The following is an 18,907-nucleotide window of genomic DNA, read 5'->3' as shown; positions in this document are numbered from 1 at the left end:
TTGGGAAGTCCGAGAGCATGAAGAAGTCCCTTGGGAAAAGGAGGAAAATGTCCCATAAAATATATTTTTAATAGCTCAGACTTTTTTTTTTTAATTTCTTTTCAGCATAACAAATTCATTGTTTATGCACCACACCCAGTGCTCCACGCAATACGTGCCCTCCCTAATGCCCACCACCTGGCCCAGGCATTTTTTAAAGTTATAGAGCTCCTTTGGACCTCTCTGTCTGCAAATACTTCACATCTATCATCATTTTTCCTTAGATCCATTAGTCAACGCAGCTTAACAAAGGTGATTCAGAGGTGGGCTTAAGTAAGCATACAACACATGCTTAAATAATGAGAAACCACGGACCTACTAGCCTACTTTAAGTATTCGGATGACACAACAGATTCTGTAATTTTCTTTGTATCAAAAATGGAAACATAAAAGTTGGGCATTAACAGTCTACATTTCTAGGACTTTCCAAGTACCTTTTAATTACAACACAACACCGTCTCCTGCAAGCATCATCTCTTGACACATAATTTTTTTTTATATATTTTAAGTGTGTGATTATTGTTCTCACAGCCCATAATTATGTTAACCAATAAATACGAACACATCTAATTCAGTTCCACCAGAGTGAAGGTAATTCAGAAAAATTCGATGTATCTCCCAATTAACCCTTACTTTCCTGAGTCTGAATAATAAAAAAAAAAAAAGTTAGAAAGGATCACTCTTTACATTCTGAATGGAATAGGCATATTGAAACTAGATTTTCTCCTAATCCTCAACTTCTTCTATTTAAGGGTCACCATTATTAGCTGCTTTAACCTTCTAAATGTTTTATTTTTTTATGAGAAGCCATTCTTAAGGGATACTGTTACTCATATGATTAATTTCATAGTTTTGTCTTTGACTAAAACAAAACACAACAAAACGAAACAAACATCAAACACAAAACCAAAACAAAACAAAACAAAAAAGTCCTGGCATCCTCAATCTTGTTCTAGAACTTATAACCAAACACACACTACAGTCAAGGTCCCGCTGGGCCCATACTATCATCATATGTCCTGAGACATGTCACTTACCTGCCACATCTTTTGTTTCCTCAGCCACGAACTAAGCACACCCTCTGTGTCTTAGAGTTGAAGCATCTGTATCTTACTCAAGCAAGAACATATGTGAAAGCGCTACAAACAGTAAAGTACTGTCCAAACATCAGGGATTATGAGTTTGCATGCACAGTAAGATGGCTCAAACAAAAAGGTAGCTGCTAACTAACCCATTAAAATGTAGCGATTTATGGGAGGCATGCATAGACACAGTCTGAAAGAATGAAACCTATATTAAGCAAAAACCTCTAAGCAAAACATCCCCAGTATATATCAGGGTATAAGAATTTAGGAGATAAAAAACAACAACAACAACAAAGACTAAAGAAAAGCCCTATTACAGAAAGGTAGGTCAGTGAGGTGGGGAATAGAGTTATTTAAGCACAAGACAGGTGAATCCCGCTGTAAAGTCCGTGGTCTCACTATCCCGAGAAACTGGACTTGAGGTATATGTTGGGTGGAATAGGAAAAACGTTTAACATCAAACAATGGCCAGGGACGACGAAGGAAGTAAGGCTTGTTGAAGAATCATTCTCAGACTTGGGCTCATCCTCCTGGATCTTTCCAGAGTTGGTCTCATTTCTATGTTTTTGCTTTTGTTTTTTTCTAGAATGAATTTTAAATGTCCCCCTGTTTGAGAACCTTCAAATATTCCCCATTATCTTTAGAAGCAACAGGCCAGGATATTAATCCGGCCTTCAACCGTGTCCACGGGCTCTCAACAGGGAAACTTCTGGTCCTAGAGCCCACCTTCGGTGGCGCCCTCTGCAGCCACCCAGTCGCTTACAGTGCCCTGAAGGCACCTGGACCTTCCTGCTTTCCAGCTCAAGCTGTTCTCCCTTCTGGCCCCCAACACGGCACCCTGCTGCTGAACATGCAGGTTCTCTGATAAACCTTCTCAGAGTCTGCCACGTTCATGAGCTTCCACCATATCTGCCAGAGTAGGACTTCTAAAATCATGGGCCCTTGGAAGATTGCAGCTTGGTTCTTTTTCCTCCTTTTTTCTGACTCACTTTCCTTCTCCAAACAGTTCCCCCCAAAGACCAGAGTGCCTGCTCCACATCTGCTGCTCAGGGCATGTTAACAGAAATGAAATGCTCTTCCACCGACAGACCTGTTAGAGCCAAGACAGCTGAGGAACCACCAGGCTCCGGTGTTTTGCCTTGTCCCCACAGGGTGGACAGCCCCATGATGTGTCTAGAAAAGGTAATGGGAATATGTCTAATGAGGAGAGGACTGCCATCTTCTCTGTGGAAATGACTGACAGAGAAGAGGCCAGATCGGCCTTTAGCTCATGAAAGAATCCTTGTGAATACAGGAGCTTTTGTCCAAGAACCAGAGCGAGCTTCAGAGTGCCACACGCACTGTCACGTATCAAGCAGGCTTTAGAGTGCCATACGCACTGTCACATACGAAGCAAACATTACACGAGTAAACAGTGACGACAGTGCCAGTCTCATGTTTGCACCTAGAACTCTGCTCGCTGTCTTCTGAGGACTCAGAAGCCCTTGAAGAGATCTACCATGGCCGTCTCGAGACCCGAGAGAGACACAATGATCCACAATGGTGGAAGATCAGCTTCTGTGATGTAGGTAGTAAACTGAGGAGCCGAGAAAGAGCAGAGCCCCAAAGGGAGCAAAGAAATGCACAGAAGAACTAATGACAAGGCTCCGTTTGCACTGAAAATACAGATTCTAATTGCTATGACTAATTTTGATGAGATGGAGGAGAAATATGTATTTCCAAAGTGTTGATGCCCGTAGAAGCCATTCACAACCTTTCGAAAGAAAAGTAAGTGGTCATGCTCCTCAATGTAGAAATCCCACCATGAGGAGTCTGAGACAGGGAAAGAACTCCAGAGAAAATGGACATGAACATGTCCCTCAGAGCATTACTTACAAGAACCCCCCCAATATAGAAGCCACCTCAAAACCCAACATAAAGGGTTTCTTTACGGAAGACAGAGCCCTCACCATAACTTGAACCTAGACATGCTAAACCGTATCTGTGAACACTATACCAACATATAACAAAATACCCCTCCTAGGGAAAGCCAGAAAGAGGACAGGGCAACAAAATAAGAGAAGGTGTAATTTTCACAACATTTTTGTGTAATGTTCTTGCATTCCTTTAAAAAAAAAAAAACCTTGTAAATTCAATTGAAGAAGTTTCTGTCAACGAACATACGTTGATACTTAAAAAAAAAAAAAAAGACAAAGTAGAACACTAATTCTGAGAAGATCACACAGGAATGGAAGGGCAACAAGACAAAGCCTGTTCTCTCAGGTCGTTGTGGACTCTGGGTGGCCTGCAGTGCGGACTTGTTTACAGAAGGCTCTTACCTGTGGGGGCCGAGGCTTGTAGGGCGAGCTGCACTCAAGGTCGGCCAAGATGCTAGTCAGCGAGTCTATCTCGGCATCCAGGCTCGAACGCCTCTCCTCAAGGGTCTTGCCTCCAGGATTTCCCTGCTGGAAGCAACAGAGACACGTTACCCAAAAAACATCTCCAGCGTCTAGGGATATCAGTCTGCATGCAAATCTCTTGAATTACAGTGTGTCTTTGTCCAAGCTTTTTTGCACTTTGTTTATTTTAGCTTTTACAAAATCTGAAGTAGAATTATCCTGTTTTGACAAATAAGAAAACTGGAAGATATGAAGTGATTTGCCTAAAATCACACCCATTAGAGGCTTTTGTGTGTGTGAGAGAGTTTACAAGTAAAAGGAAATAAACGTCTCTACCCCGTGCTGAAGGAGCAGATTCAACTGGGGGGGTTATTACAAGTTCTTCGTATTCAGAAACCATCACACAGAATGACAACATTTGAGTTGGAGCAGGACAGGGCACAGGCGAGAGACGGATGATCTAGGAAGAGAAATCGCCTAAGTGTGGATACTAGATGTGTCTGTGATAGAGACGCAGTGCACTCTATGCAATGCACTTTCAAAGGGCCCTAGAAAGGGTCTGCTCAGATTTCTGGCCAAGGGGCTGCGGACGAAGCATGTGGCAGTGGTCACCGATGATGCAGCTGGAGATCTATGGACCTCACCCATCAATACCCCGTGTTATCACAAGTACCAGTCTCCACCTACACTCAGAAGCACAGGAGGTGAGTGGAGGGCAAGACGCTGTCACAAGGACATTCCCAGGAATCCTGAACAGGCTTGGGGAAAACAAGCAAACAGTCTGCCTAGAGCTTAAGGCAAGGAAACAAAAACTGAGACGGTCCTTAGATCTGGAAGCAGGGTGAGTTAAAATAATATTTTAAGGTGACAAAGCATACCAATTGTGGACTGCATTGAGAGTGTCTCTTAGGACTCCATGAAGAAACCAAAGTGCTGGGTGCCTGGGAGGCTCAGTTGGTCAAACATCTGCCTTCAGCTCAGGTCATGATCCCAGGGTCCTGGGATCAAGTCCCAGATCAGGCTCCTTGCTCAGCAGGGAGCCTGCTTCTCAGTCTGCCTGCCATTCCCCCTGCTTGGGCGCGTGCTCACTCTCTCTCTCTCCATGACAAATAAAATAAAATCTATATATTTAAAAAAAAAAAAAAAAAGAAAGAAACCAAAGTGTATCTATAGCAAGACCCAATCAAAATGAAATGATGGGAAATTGCTATAATCTAATCAACTCTGTTGAACTGTCTAAGGCCGTTAAATATCAGGATAGGGTGTGAAAGAGTTTAGAAAAAGCATTGACCAAGAAACCAGAATATCCCCAGCAACAACAAAAAAATAGGGTACCCTGACAAGCTAACATTAAATATTATAATCCTCTAAGTAAATGTTAGTGAGTACACTGCATTGGGTAACAATAGCATAATAGTATTGCTTATTAATATCACTCACTCTTTTTCCTCTAGTAGCTTGCTCACCAACCCACCTTTACTGACTCCTGGAGCTTAACTTTAAGTCTCTGCAGAAACAGACCTAATAGGATCTGGTGTGTCTGTCAGTCTCTTGTGAATTTAGCTTACGTGAGTTCATCCCTCTGGACCTGATCTGTCCCAGACATACTGATAACATCAACATCTATGAAGTCATGGCCCAGCCCCATGGAGCCAAACGCAGACTGTTGACGATCCCAGAGGCAGTGGCATCCTTATTGGTGAGCCCTCAGTAAATAGAGGTAACGTTTATCCCATTATCTAACATAGCGTCCTCATCATTTTCTGGTTCTGAGTGTACTTCTATGACCCTAGTACAGCACTCTGACCCCTCACCCCGACTTGTGTATTTTTCTCATATCTATCATCTCATAATATCTATCTATTAGAATATCTATCATCTAACAGTATCTTTTATATGTATTTGGCTGTCTGTTGTTAGTCTGCTGAAGAGAACACACACTTCATGAAGACAGGATTTTGTCCATTTTGCTCCTTGCTGTTTCCCCAGAATCTTGCTCGGGTCCTAATCATGGAAGTGTTCAATAAATTCTTTAAGTAAATAAATGAATGGGTAGTGAGAGACTCTGCCACAGGTCATCAGCAACCTTTCTCATATCCACCATCTTTTGGGTGAACACGGCTAGAGCCACGACTGGGGCAGGGGCTACTCTTGTATATGGAATATACAATAGGTTCTAGAAAGCGAATCAAAATCCCAGGATACATGTGTGTGCACATCTGTGTGTGTCTTTACATCCCTGCTGTATATGGCCCAGATTTGTAGGTCGCCCTTGAGAAAAGGGATTTTCCATTGCTCGCTTGCCATAGCCAAAAATGGAAAACAGTAATAATAGCAGGTGGGTTATGTTTTCTCAAGGTCTGAATTTCCAGTTTGACCAAGCCCTACAAGGCCCATGGGTCTCTGTCCTAGGAAGATAAGATTTCAGAGTGTTAGTCCCTCAATCAGAGGTGATCTCACTTATCCCACTGAGCAGGAATAACTATGAAATATGGCACTATCATAAAGAATGAAGCCCCTTTAAAATTTAACATTCGTGTAAAGATCCTGGGGAATGGGTCCTGGCACAACATGAAAAGATGGGACATTAGCGTTTGGGAAGGCGACAGAGAACTACGTGAATCTGGTTCTTCTATTATGTATTTCCATAGCTTCACAGGCAGCATAATATATTGGTAGGGGTGGAGGACTGGTTAAATGCTTCTCTGGGCCATAGTTTCCTCCCCCTCACCTGCCCTACCTAAGGCAGAGGGATGTTACAAGATTCTGATAAGAAAATGGATGGGAAAATACTTTGTAAATTGGAAAGTGCTATAATTATGATCATTTTCTTAAATAGCACTAATTATAGTAACCAGTAACTATAAATTCATATGAATAATATAGCTATTGTTAATTATTCTTCTTAAAGGGAGCATCATTCATTAAGTGTCCCCTTGGGGTATCAGTGAAGAGACAGAATCAGGTCTTCAACATCTGTACTTTAACGGCAGTGGAAAGTACATCAATTGCCCATGCTCTAAGTACTGGGGTACCTAACAACAGAGACTCAAAAGTCGCAGAATCAGCCTGAACTATACAATGGAACAAGTAATTATAGTGCTTAGCGAGCCTGTACATGCAAGGCTCCAGTTGGTATCTAGCCTCCTTATCCTCTCTTCCCTCCAAGTTGGGACTACTTCCCAGTTTTAGGTCCTCCTAGGAGGTTGACATAATTCAACAAGCCCCAGCCTAGTGCTATGTGATTGTGCACGATGACCCCCAGCTCCTTGCTGCCCAGCCTGACCTTCCCTTAAGAGCTCTGCTGCCACATTTCAATCCCCATCATACATTAGAACAGGTCTCTTTCTCACAGCTGTGTCTCTGTTTTATGCCTCAGTTCAAACAATGGAAGTCCTGCCATTTCCTCCACCACTGTTCCTCTTGGTCGTCTCCTCTATGAAACCTGTAGAGGCAGGAACAGTCCTTCTACTCTCAACAATCTATATTACATCTCAGAGGCAACCGTCTTACAACCAACTCATAGAATGGTACATGCTTAGCAACATGTCTTCCTAACTTCCTATCACTGCAGCCTTACAATTAATTACCTGCTCAAGGCCCGGTAACACTAAAGAAGATTCCCCTGGCACTTGGCTTAAAACCCTTTTTCTAAGGATAAAGAAGATGTGGTATGTATATATACAATGGAATACAATGCAGCCATCAAAAGAAATGAAATCTTGCCATTTGCGACGACGTGGATGGAACTAGAGGATATTATGCTGAGTGAAATAAGTCAATCAGAGAAAGATAATTATCATACGATCTCCCTGATACGAGGAAGTTGAGAGGCAAAGTGGGGGACTTGGGGGTACAGAAGGAAAAAAAATGAAACAAGATGGGATCGGGAGGGAGACAAACCATAAGAGACTCCTAATCTCACGAAACAAACTGAGAGTTGTGGGGGAAGGGGGTAGGGAGAGGGCGGTTGGGTTATGGACATTGGGGAGGGTATGCGCTATGGTGAGTGCTTGTGATATGCTAATAAAAAATTAAAATTTAAAAAAAAAGAAAAAAAAAACAGCCCTTTTTCTAGATTCCGCATAACCTCCTGTGAAGGGGTCACTGTGATATTAACAGTCCTAATGCTCGTCAACCGTAACTGGAGACATTCTGGTGTCTTAGTCCAGGTTCTGCGAAAAAACAAGGACTGAGACAAAAGCTAGTGTGTAGGTCACTGGCTTGGGGAATGACACTCAGGAAACAGGACGGAAAGGCTGGAGGACTGAAGCAGGGGAGGAGGGAAGACCAATTCCAAGGTGCTGGAGTGAGCTGGCCGGTGCAGTGGGCAACTAGGGCTCCATGATCCTCAGGCTCCAGTTCCCCATGGGTTTAGGGCTGCCTATGGGTTATAAACTCTCCTGTTTGCATGCCAAGAAGTAGAACGGTGGCAGAAAACCGTCAGGGCAAAAAGTGAGAGATAGGTGTTGGAGCTGCTAGGTCATACCCATGCAGAGGTGGGCGCCGGAGCAGTGGCTGGGGTGTGCGGGTGGGAGGAGAGAACCCGAGGCTGGATATCAATGGGGTCCAGTGACGGTGTCTGCTCACTCGCTAACAGCTCTAAAACCCCCATGAGTTAGCCATCCATAGGATATTATTTTCTATAAGGTATTTATTTTCATTCATTCAATAAAAATGTCTGTGACAAAACTCACCAAACCACAACTGGGGTTTATTATAACTTGGAAAATCGTAATTCTTCATGCCACTAGCAGAATTATAGGGTGATGACTTTCCCAGTGCAAACATGTAAGAACAGACTTGAAAGCAGAGCCAGGAACCAAAGTGTATAGCATGGAAGCCTATTACCAAGAGTCCGACTTGAAATGGGTAACGTTTTTGCCCACACACTGCTTATCCATGATAGGCAAGGAGTGACCGCATTGAGTTAGGAAAGAGTATTCACTTGTATTTACTCATTCTTTATATCCAAAGGTCTTTACTTAAAAAAAAAAAAAAACAAAAACTCACAGGGAAGTTGAATTCCACCCACATGCATACCTTTCCCATAGGTCATTAATAACCAACACTTTGCCATACTTATTTGCTCTTGCATTCTCTCTCTCTCTCTCTCTCTCTCTCTCGTAACAAATATATTTATTTGTTCCATTTGTTATTGTAGCTAAACCACTTGAAAGAAGTTGGCAAACTACCCCCCCATATACTTTGGCTTACATCTCCTAGGAACTCCTTGTACCATGATCTATACCTGGGAAGTGTAACACAGGTGTGGATTTTTTTTTTTTTAACGTAGGCTCCATGCTGAGCCCAACATGGGGCTTGAACTCACGACCCTGAGATCAAAACCTGAGCTGAGATCAAGAGTTGGATGCTCAACTGACTGAGGCACACCGGTACCCCCGGGTGTAGAATTTTCCAATGTGCACACATGCTCACATTCACCAGCAATCTCAGTAATGCCCTTTTATTTATTGTTACTACTTTCCATCCAGAATCCAATCGAAGATCACACACTGAGATGACAGTTCTTCTACCCTCTCCCCTCCGCCCTCCCTCCCAGCCTATTTTCATCTTTCATGAAACTGACTAAGAACTCTTAGGCCAGGTGTCTTATAAAGTTCAACAATCTTGCTTTGTCTAATGATTAGAGGTGGATTAAAACAAGCTGAACAAGAATATTATGTGCACAAAGCTGGGTCCTTCCCACCACCTCACAACAGGAAGCTCAGGATGACAGCTGGGCTTGGTTTAGTGATATCAAATTTGATGCCTTGATTCAGGTGGTGTCTACCAGAGTTATTAATTGTAGAAGTTGCTCTCTCCCCTTTTCAATCAATAAATTATCTGTGAGGTGACACTTTAAAACACTGCTATTATTCTGCTCATCAAGAACCTTTCCCCTGGGGCACCTGGGTGGCTCTGTTAGTTAAGCCACTGCCTTTGGCTCAAGTCATGGTCCCAGAGTCCCAGGATCAAGTCCCACATAGGGCTCCCAGCTCTGCAGAGAGTCTGCTTCTCCCTCTGATCTTCTCCCCTCTCATGTTCTCTCTCTCCCTCTCAAAATAAGTAAATAAATAAATAAATAAATAAATAAAATCTTAAAACAAAACAAAAAAGTTTAAAAAAGAAAAAAAAAAAAAAAAAGGAACCTTCCTCCCAAAGGTTTTAGCACCCAGAGATGGTCCTTGCTTGGACTGATTACTGCATCGGTGGGTGCAAAATGGGGACAGTGTTCACTATCAATGAGTGGAAACCAGTTCATTCTGCATAGCATAATAACAAGTCATTTGTTAAGTATTCATCTCCGTTTTGAAGTAGGGGAGGAGGACAAACCAGGAAGTCCTCTGCTATGAAAAAACGTCAGGAACCACCTGATCAAATCAAGAGTGTTAAAAAGAGAGTTCCTATTCAGGCTGTTAAGAGAAACAAAGGATTCAGGGGAATGGTCTAACTAATTAAGAACCATTGTCTGTCCTAGGAAGTTTATTTCCTAGAATTACAGCCCATAGCCAGTATCACACTCAAACCATGCATGGGCCTGACCTCATCCTTAGCAATGCCCAGAATCTTTGAGGTGGCCAAGCAATCACAATGACACATCGCAGAAGGGGGATCTCAAGGGCCAAGATTTTTATGTGACCGCTCAAAAGCACACCTGTGAAAGAAACCAAATCATCAGAGAATAAAACTTGATGTTCGATATACTAAATCGATGATATTTAAAAACCATGCTTCCCAACACACAGGGAACTTGAGCAGACCCCATGTGTAACACCAAGGGAATCCCAACAGGACCCAAGCTTTGGCTTCCTTTTGTGATTCATTAGCGGAAAAAAAAAAAAATTCCCAGATAGCTTAGAAATATAAAACTATCTCACCTCAGGAAACCCTAAAAGGCTAGGAACACAAAACAGTACATTCTTTCACACACAATTTTGATTTTCTTTTCAGTGGAATTAAGTATTAATAATACAGCATGGATTTCAGTTCATTTTTATTTTCTTTTAGGGTCGGTGAAGTTCATTACTCCCTTATTTCTAACATTAATGAAAAAAACGAACGTGGTCGGTGATAACAAAAGGGATACCAAAAAGCTGTACAGTCTATAAACAACAAAACTACGTATCTATCATTGATCATCTCTCTCTCTCTCTCTAACGAAGCTGAGAATATAATCAATGAATTTCTTTGTGATCATTTTTATGAAAGTCCCCTACCACACAAAGAGTAGGGGCAAAGCCTCTGGTGTCAGCCTTGCAGGGGTTAGACACTTACAGCTGCCACCTGTCAGTTTGGTGACATTAAGCAGTCTACTAAACTCTCTGGGCCTCAGTTCCTCATGCTGCTGTTAAAAGGATTAAATGAATTTATATATGCCAAGTACTGCTCACATCTTAAGTATTCAATAAACAGTAGCTACTCAACTATTACCTTGAACACAGCTTCAAAATAAATGCTTTGGCTGACACAGTCACAGTGAGTATGTAAGTTTTAAAAGCATCTGGATTCAAAGTAAACTGAGAGACTGAAGCTTCTGTTAGATGAGGCTCCTGTGCTTCTTAACCCAGGATGGTGTTAGAAATGAATTATGAAGAACCAAGTTTAGAGCATGGGCTCTCAAACTGTCATCTGTTGTAGAACCACCTGGAGAGCTTGTTGAAACACAGATTCCTGGATCCAACTCCCAGGGTTTTGGATTCTCTGTATGTCCCCTGAAGCCCAAGAATTTACATTTCTAACAAGTTCTCAAGGGACTGAGGACCACCCTTTGAGAACCACTGCTCTGAAGAGATTCCTAACACAATGAACACCTTGAAAATACCAAGAGACAATCCAGATAATGGATAACAAAGATCTGGATAAAAATAAAGTGGAAATAGTAACACCGCTTCTTACCATTATCCCCCATGCTATATAATAATACAAGTCCCCTTATCACACTGATTCTGATAATGTTGAGTCGACAGGCAGCATACAGTAGTGAAAATTACAGAAAATATGACCTATTTTATCTAAGAGAAATGTCACTTTATTGAAGAGACCCAAAATGCTGGAAGAGAGGAAAAAAGTGCTTTAATTCATGTCTGTGTACTCTCTTTCCTACTCAGTTAGCTGAAGGGTGTACCTTTCTGAAACCCACTCACCTTATCAAATGTACTCTCCTCCAGGAAGACATTACTGATAACCTACTGACTTGATAACTGGCTCTTTGTCTAATTCTGTGGGATAGCAATAGTCATAGTGTAACTCTCATTGCTGATTTGCACAAACATATCTCCCATGCTGCTCTAAGAAATGTTTGTGCTAAGAAGCATGCAGGCTTGATCGCTAACCTCAAGGGGTTTACAGTCTACTGGATAATGTTACTTTCATATCTGCCTAGTAGTATCAAATACACTATGTTCTTTGAGACCCTTCGTAAAACCATTTGGAAAAGATGAGATTTAAAAACAAAAGCAATCCCCTTCCCTAAGAAGCCTATTATCCAATGGCTGGCAAAAATACTATTCCACTTTCTTAATGGGCAAAATCAGGCTAAAATGCCAGTCTTTTTAGCATCTAAAACGATTCATCTACCCACGGGATAAGGACAGTGGTGAAAAGTGCCACAAAAAGCCATCTTTGGAGAAAACTCTGTTGTGTTCAAAATAGAGACAACATTTTTATGATTCAAAGGAGTAACAGCTTGGCAACGGGGAACACAGCATTGAAGAAACAGAAAGTAGGGTAACAATAGGAGACAATGAGATTTTCCCATGGTTCTCGTATAGCTGAAGCAAAATATCAAGGTAAAACCTAAACACTAGACCCAATCCATACCTCAATTTTTTTTTCCTTCACATTCAATATCATCTCATATTTTTCAGTATGAACACACCCAAAGTTGAAAATGTTTGGCCAACCCACATTTCTTTAAAGCAAACAGTCCTGGGGGCACCTGGGTGGCTCAGTCGATTAAACCCTCTGCCTTTATCTCAGGTCATGATCCCAGGGTCCTGAGAGTGAGCCCCTTATCGGGCTCCCTACTGGGAGCCCGCTTCCTCCTCTCTCTCCGCCTGTCTCTCTGCTTACTTGTGATCTCTGTCTGTCAAATAAATAAATAAAATCTTTAAAAAAAAAAAAAAAAAGGAAACAGTCCTGCTACTATCCCTAGTTGTCAAAAGATCCATATTCTGGACCATGTAACTCCACTTCAAAACACTGTGACCCACAGAAACAAGGCTGGTCACCTGGCCAAAGGTCCATAAACAGGCTAGTGAACCCAACCTTGGGCCAATGACACAAAGATGAGAAGGGCTAATAAAGCTCCTTCCCCTATAAATTTGAATGAAGACGCATGTCACAAAACTAACATGAAGATGAACTGTGGTCATGGTAAGCCAAGAAGATCATGATCATGACTAATTACTAATAGTCAAAACACACAAGGAGTTAAGAAGCCAATTACGGGGGGCAGGTGGGGAGTAACAGACATGCCAATAATGGAGAAGCCGAGGATGGAAGAGGGAGGAGTGGAAGGGAGGGAAGAGGAACGAAAAGCAAAGAGAGATGGCCCTAGCACAGAGCCTTCTGCTGCCAGATCCCATCACATGGGTTCTTGAGATAAACTCCTTGACATGGAGATACTCTGTGGGGTCTCCGTTCCCCAGTCAGTGAGACCGAGCCAGCCAGTACAAGACCCACTTACTCAAAGAACAACAGTGGGAAGCTAAATCTACCTATGACATCATAAGCATGGACTTTTGCTTCCTAAAACTCAACTTTTTCTTCTATGAAACAAGGGGAATGAGCCTTCTAGGTCCCCCCCTTTTTTTTTTCAGTTCTCTCATTGGATCTATATCGACATTTCACAACTCACCCATCATGATCATTACTGCCCACTTGCAATCAGATCTAAACCCACCTGAGATGGGCCAATTCAGAGTGTAAGCTAACTTAGTTGTAAATAAGAGCAGGGGCATGGTAAAGTGGTCTGTGCCCCAGTACGCACCAGCAATCTCACTTCTCCCAGCTCTATGCAGAGAAGAAAGCAAAAACAACAGAATACCCCCCCCCCCACAAAATGTACTTTTCAGTGTACTCACTTCCGGAAGTACTGCTACTATATTCTACTCTTACAAAATTAAAATAATTACTCCTAAAGTAGCTCCTTACAATTAAAATAAGATCAATTTGCATGAGAATAGCTATATAATCACATGGAAAAATACATTATCTATCTATCTATCTATCAATAAAATGCAAATCATAATAACCACAAGCAGGTAATTCCACAGTAAAATAAACACGTGCCACCCCTTTTTAAATCAGAAGAACCCTCTGCTGAAAATGAAATTACACACAGAACCCCATGATTTACACAGATAAAAACAGAGCAGCTCTGGCCGCAACTATGGCAGGGGAAACCTGGGGTTCCGCCTGGAGGGTGGGGGGCCTCCCCATTGCCTGCAGTAACATCCCTGAAACACTGCTACAACAGATACCTGAAAAATCACTGTGGCAGATCTTCTACGCAAGCTACAGATGGAGAAACACGATCCTTAAGAGCCACCTTGCCAGTCAGCCTACATACATAGTTTAGCAAACACTATACCAAGCTGCCTCTTCTGCACTGTGTGTGCATGTGTATGTGTGTGTGTCTCTGTGTGTGTGTATAAAAAGGAGGCACCAGCATACCTCAGATACTGGGGGTTTGGTTCCAGACCACCAAGATAAAGCAAACATCACAGTCAAGCAAGTCAAAAGTTTCTGGTTTCCCCCTGCATACAAGAGTTACGTTTACACTCTACTGTAGTCTATTAAGTGTACAATAGCATCCTCTAAAGAAGATAATGTATATACCTTAACTTAAAAATACTTTGTTGCGAAAAAATACTAACCATCATCCGAGATTTCAGCAAGCCAGTCTCTTTTTGCTGGTGGAGGGTTGTGCTCCATGCTGCGGGGCAGTGGTGCGCTGAAGGGCTTGGGGAAGGGGGTGCTGTGGTGTGATTTGTGTCTTCAAATCAGATAACCATGGAGTTGACTGCGTTAATAGAATCTTCTCTTCATGAACAATTCCTCTGTAGCAGGTGATGCTGTTTGATAGCACTGTACCCATAGAACGTCTATCAGAATTGGGAGTCAGTCCCCTCACACCCCACTGCTGCTTTATCAACTAAGTATATGTGATATTCTAAGTCCCTCGTTGTCACTTCAACAATCTTCACAGCATCTTCACCAGGAGTGGATTCCATCTCAAGCAACCACTTTCTTCGCTCCTCCATGAGAAGCAACTCCTCGTCCATTCACGTTTATCATGAGATCACAGCAATTCAGTCCCATCCTCAGGCTCCACTTGTCAGCCTTTTTCTCCTATTGTTCCCCCCGCCCCCTGCAGTTTCTCCAGTGAAGGCTTGAACCCCTTTCCAAGTCATCCATGAGGGCCAGAATCAACTTCTTCCAAATTCCTGTTAATGTTGGTATTTCAAGCTCTTCCTGTGAAGCATGAATGTATTTAAAGGCATCTAGAAGGTGAATCCTTTCTAGAAGGTTTTCGACGAACTCTGCCCAGAGGAATTATTGCCTATGGTAGCTGTAGCCCCAGGAAATGCATTCTCTTAAACAGTAAGGCTGGAAAGTTGAACTCACTCCTTGACCCATGGGCCAAGAACAGCTGTTCTTGAAGCATGAAAACATTAAACTCACTGTCCATCTCCATCAGAGACTCTTGGGTGGCCAGTTGCGTTGTCACTGAGCAGTCACAATTTGAAGGGAATCTTCCCCCTCCCCGTCCCCTGGGAAATAGGTCTCAACCATGGACTTAAAATATCAGTAAACCATGTTGTACTATATAATGACTAATATAACATTAAAAAAAAAAGTTGTAAACAGATGTGCTGTCATCTAGGCTTTGTTCTTCCATTTATAGAGCACAAGCAGAGTAGAGTTTGCTTTTTTTTTTTTTTTTAAGATTTTATTTATTTGAGAGAGAGAGAAAGAATGAGGGAGAGAGAGCCTGAGAGGGGAGAGGTCAGAGGGAGAAGCAGACTCCTGGCCGAGCAGGGAGCCCGATGCAGGACTTGATCCTGAGACTCCAGGATCATGACCTGAGCCGAAGGCAGTTGCTTTACCAACTGAGCCACCCAGGTGCCCCGATTTCGCATAATTCTTAAGGGCCCTACCATTTCCAAAATGGTAAGCGAGCATTGTCTTCAATTTAGTCACCAGCTCATTAGCTCCTAACATGGGAGTTGGCTTTTGAAGGTCTGAAGTCAGGCACTGACAGCTCTCCAGCCGTCTCTAGGCATCCTCTCCCTGAAGAAGGCTGTTCTGTCTACACTGAAAATCTATCGTTAAGTGTGGCCACCTTCATGAATTATCTGAGCTAGATCTTCTGGAGAGCGTGCTGTGTCTTCTACATTAGCACTTGCTGTTTTACCTTGTACTTTTGTGTTCTGGAAATGGCTCCTTTCCTTAAATCTCATGAATCAACCCCTGCTACCTTCAGACTTTTCTTCTGCAGCTTCCTCATCTCTCTCAGCCTGCACAGAACTGAATGAAGTTGGAGCCTTGCTCTGGATGAGGCTTCTGCTTAAGGGAATGTTGTGGCTGGGTTGATCTTCTATCCAGACCACTGAATTTTTCCTCCGCATCAGCCATAAGCCTGTTTTACTTTCTTATCATTCACGTACTCACTGGACTAGCACTCTTAATTTCCTTCAAGGACTTTATTGTGCTTCACTTTACCGCATTCACAACTGGGCTAACTGGTCCAAAGGCCTAACTTTCAGCCTAGCTTGGCTTTCAACATGCCTCCCGCGTTAAGCGTAATCATCTCTAGCTTTGGAGTTAAGATGAAAGAGGTGCAACATTGCCTTTCACCTGAAGAGTTAGAGGTCACTGTAGACTTGTTAACTGGACTAATTTCAGTATTATTGAGTCTCAGAGAACAGGGAGGCCCAAGGAGAGGGAGAGAGACAGGGGGATGATCAGTCTGTGGAGCAGTGAGAACGCACACATGGATGGACGAAGTCTGTCCTCTTCTATGACTCTGGTTCATGGTACTCCAAGACAACAGGGATGTCAAAGATCACTGGTCACGGATCACCATAACAAATATAATAATAATGAAACTTCTGAAATATTACAGAAGTACCAAAAGGTGACAGAGACAGAAAGTGACCAAATGCTGGCAGGAAAACGGCACCAATTAATGTGCTCGATGCAGGGTTACCACAAACCTTTAATTTGTAAACAAAAACAAAAACAAAACAGATAAACAAACAGAAACAAACAATATCTGTAAAGAACCAGGTATGGTGAACATCCCGTTGAAATATTTATAAAGGTATCCATAAAGTCATCTGGGATCAGGGAAACTTTCCCGGAAATGCTTTGCATAAGACAATTAATACAAAATAATGCCAGTACAAGTTTTAAAAGGCAGAGAAAAAAGAAACACTTTGATTTTCCATTAAGAAAACATTAATTTGAGGCGTGGCGGGGGGAGAACAAAAAATCGTTTGAACCTGTGAATTAAATGAACAGACTGAAGTATTGTTGCTTCTCACTGTAGAAAATACGCAGCAGAAAACAGGACATGCCAGATTTATTTTTGCTATTGATTTTGCTTTAAAACTTTATGGAAGATGGTTTTCTTCTTTTGCATTTTGATGCTATGGGGTCAGTGAGTTAAGGCTCGATAAATACCAGAAGCTACTTTTTCACATTCCGTCATCGCGTAACAGAAGTAACCAAAAGCAAATGTGTGAATACTTAGAAATTTGATGTTAACTTTCTGTAGCAGCTCATCGTCCTCCCACCTTTTTTCTTGAATCCTTTCATGACCCCTCAAAAAGGGACCAACATCAAAAAACCAAGGCAAGTATTCAGTCCCCGCTGAAGCATTCCATGTCAGATAGCCAGAGCCGAAACACAAGGTTGCATGCCAACCAAGCGGAGGAGGGAGACATTCTCTTACACATTGGCGGTAGGGATTCTATGTGCTAAGCACCATCTAGCACGACTTGCCGATTAAGGATGTACAGGCAAAGTGTGACTAGATTATAGATGATTAGCATGAAAAGGGTAACTTGGGCTTATGAAATACTAGAACTGGAACAGAGATTTGAGGAGTTATTCCAACATTTTCATTGAAATATCATAAAAGTGCCTCCAAAGAAGTGATTTAGATATCTGAGATAACAATTTAGTGAAGGGGTTGAAAAAGGACTAGAATCTGAACATCCTTTACTAGGAAACATCTTCTCCAAAGCAGTAGCTCATAAATTATTTCAACTCTTGTTCTTAGGAGCCTATGATATAAAGAGAAAGTCACCCTTGTCCCACCTTCCAGATGAGGAAACTTCACAGAAGACAGGAGCAGAAGCACTCCCCAAGGATTTCCAGTTCACTGTTGGGACTCGATCAAGAAAATGAAGGAAGAAGAGTCATCCTCAAGCCAGTTCAGAATAAAATACTGACACATGGGTGCAAATAAGAGCTACAGAAATTCCTAGAATGGAGATTTCAGAATGTGTGGAGATCCTTACATTCATAGACATTGGAGACAGGAAGAATCTCACCTAGCTTCTACTATGATGCCATGTTGTACCAAAAAGGAAACAAAGAACCAGAGAGCTTAAGTGATTTGCTGTTGGTCAAAGAGCCAAGTGATGATGATGGAACAGGGTGACCTGAATAATCAATGCCCCCTGGTCCTAGTCCTTCCACTCAAAACTCAAAATTATCAAGTAAAAGAAGTCAGTGTTACAAAATTTTCTCCTATGAAACTTACAACTTCTGCTAATGTCAGAAGATGACTGACTATTTAGGGCCAGAAAAGTGATCCTGATTACCTACCCAAAACAACCAGAGAATTCTCTTTTGTGAACAGGGAGGCAGATGGGATGGGGGGTGGTGAGGAGAGTAGAGAAGCAGTAAACTAGGCATTCCATCCTGGGTTTGCCATAATTCATTCTGGTGACACTAGGCCAATCACTTTTTTCCTTCTAACCTTACGTTTGCTCACCAGCAACATGATGGGTTTAAACTAGATCTTTATGGTTTCTTCGGATTTAAAAGTTCTGTTATTCCAACACAGTTGCATAAGTGCAATCTACCTACCATTAAAAGGAATTTTAAGTTATTCATTGTTGTTGATATATTTTTTCTCACTTACAGCCACTTACTGGAACCAAATTACTCTGTTTCCATTTAGTTTAAGTGTACTTTGGTAGTTGAAAATACAGAAGATAGAGAGCAGCTACTAACAAGACACAATTCGAAACACCCATTTCAAAAGTAGGGTCATGGATAGCAACTTTATAAAGGAATTCACCTATGTTACATTGTTTGGAGAGCCAGCACCTGATCCAAGGAAATAAAACAAGATAGGGGAGGATGACAATGTCCTAGCAA

At 42.1% G+C, this 18,907-nt stretch overlaps 1 protein-coding gene across 2 annotated transcripts in view; it reads right to left on the bottom strand.

Annotated features, from left to right (window-relative positions):
* Positions 1 to 18,907, bottom strand: part of LPP (LIM domain containing preferred translocation partner in lipoma) — a 431,103-nt gene that overhangs the window by 324,745 nt on the left and 87,451 nt on the right. Inside the window, exon 3 of one of the 2 annotated variants that reach the window (XM_032875624.1) lies at positions 3,443 to 3,568. In XM_032875624.1, coding sequence (XP_032731515.1) covers positions 3,443 to 3,568 — 126 coding nt within the window. The remainder of the gene's footprint in view (positions 1 to 3,442; positions 3,569 to 18,907) is intronic. The other variant, XM_032875625.1, reaches the window with a different exon arrangement.

This window comes from Lontra canadensis, unplaced genomic scaffold (assembly GCF_010015895.1).
Source record: "Lontra canadensis isolate GAN:19392208 unplaced genomic scaffold, GSC_riverotter_1.0 scaffold56, whole genome shotgun sequence".
In the NCBI taxonomy this organism is placed as follows: domain Eukaryota; kingdom Metazoa; phylum Chordata; class Mammalia; order Carnivora; family Mustelidae; genus Lontra; species Lontra canadensis.
The sequence above is the reverse complement of the archived record's forward strand: the minus strand, read 5'-3'. Positions and strand labels throughout refer to the sequence as shown.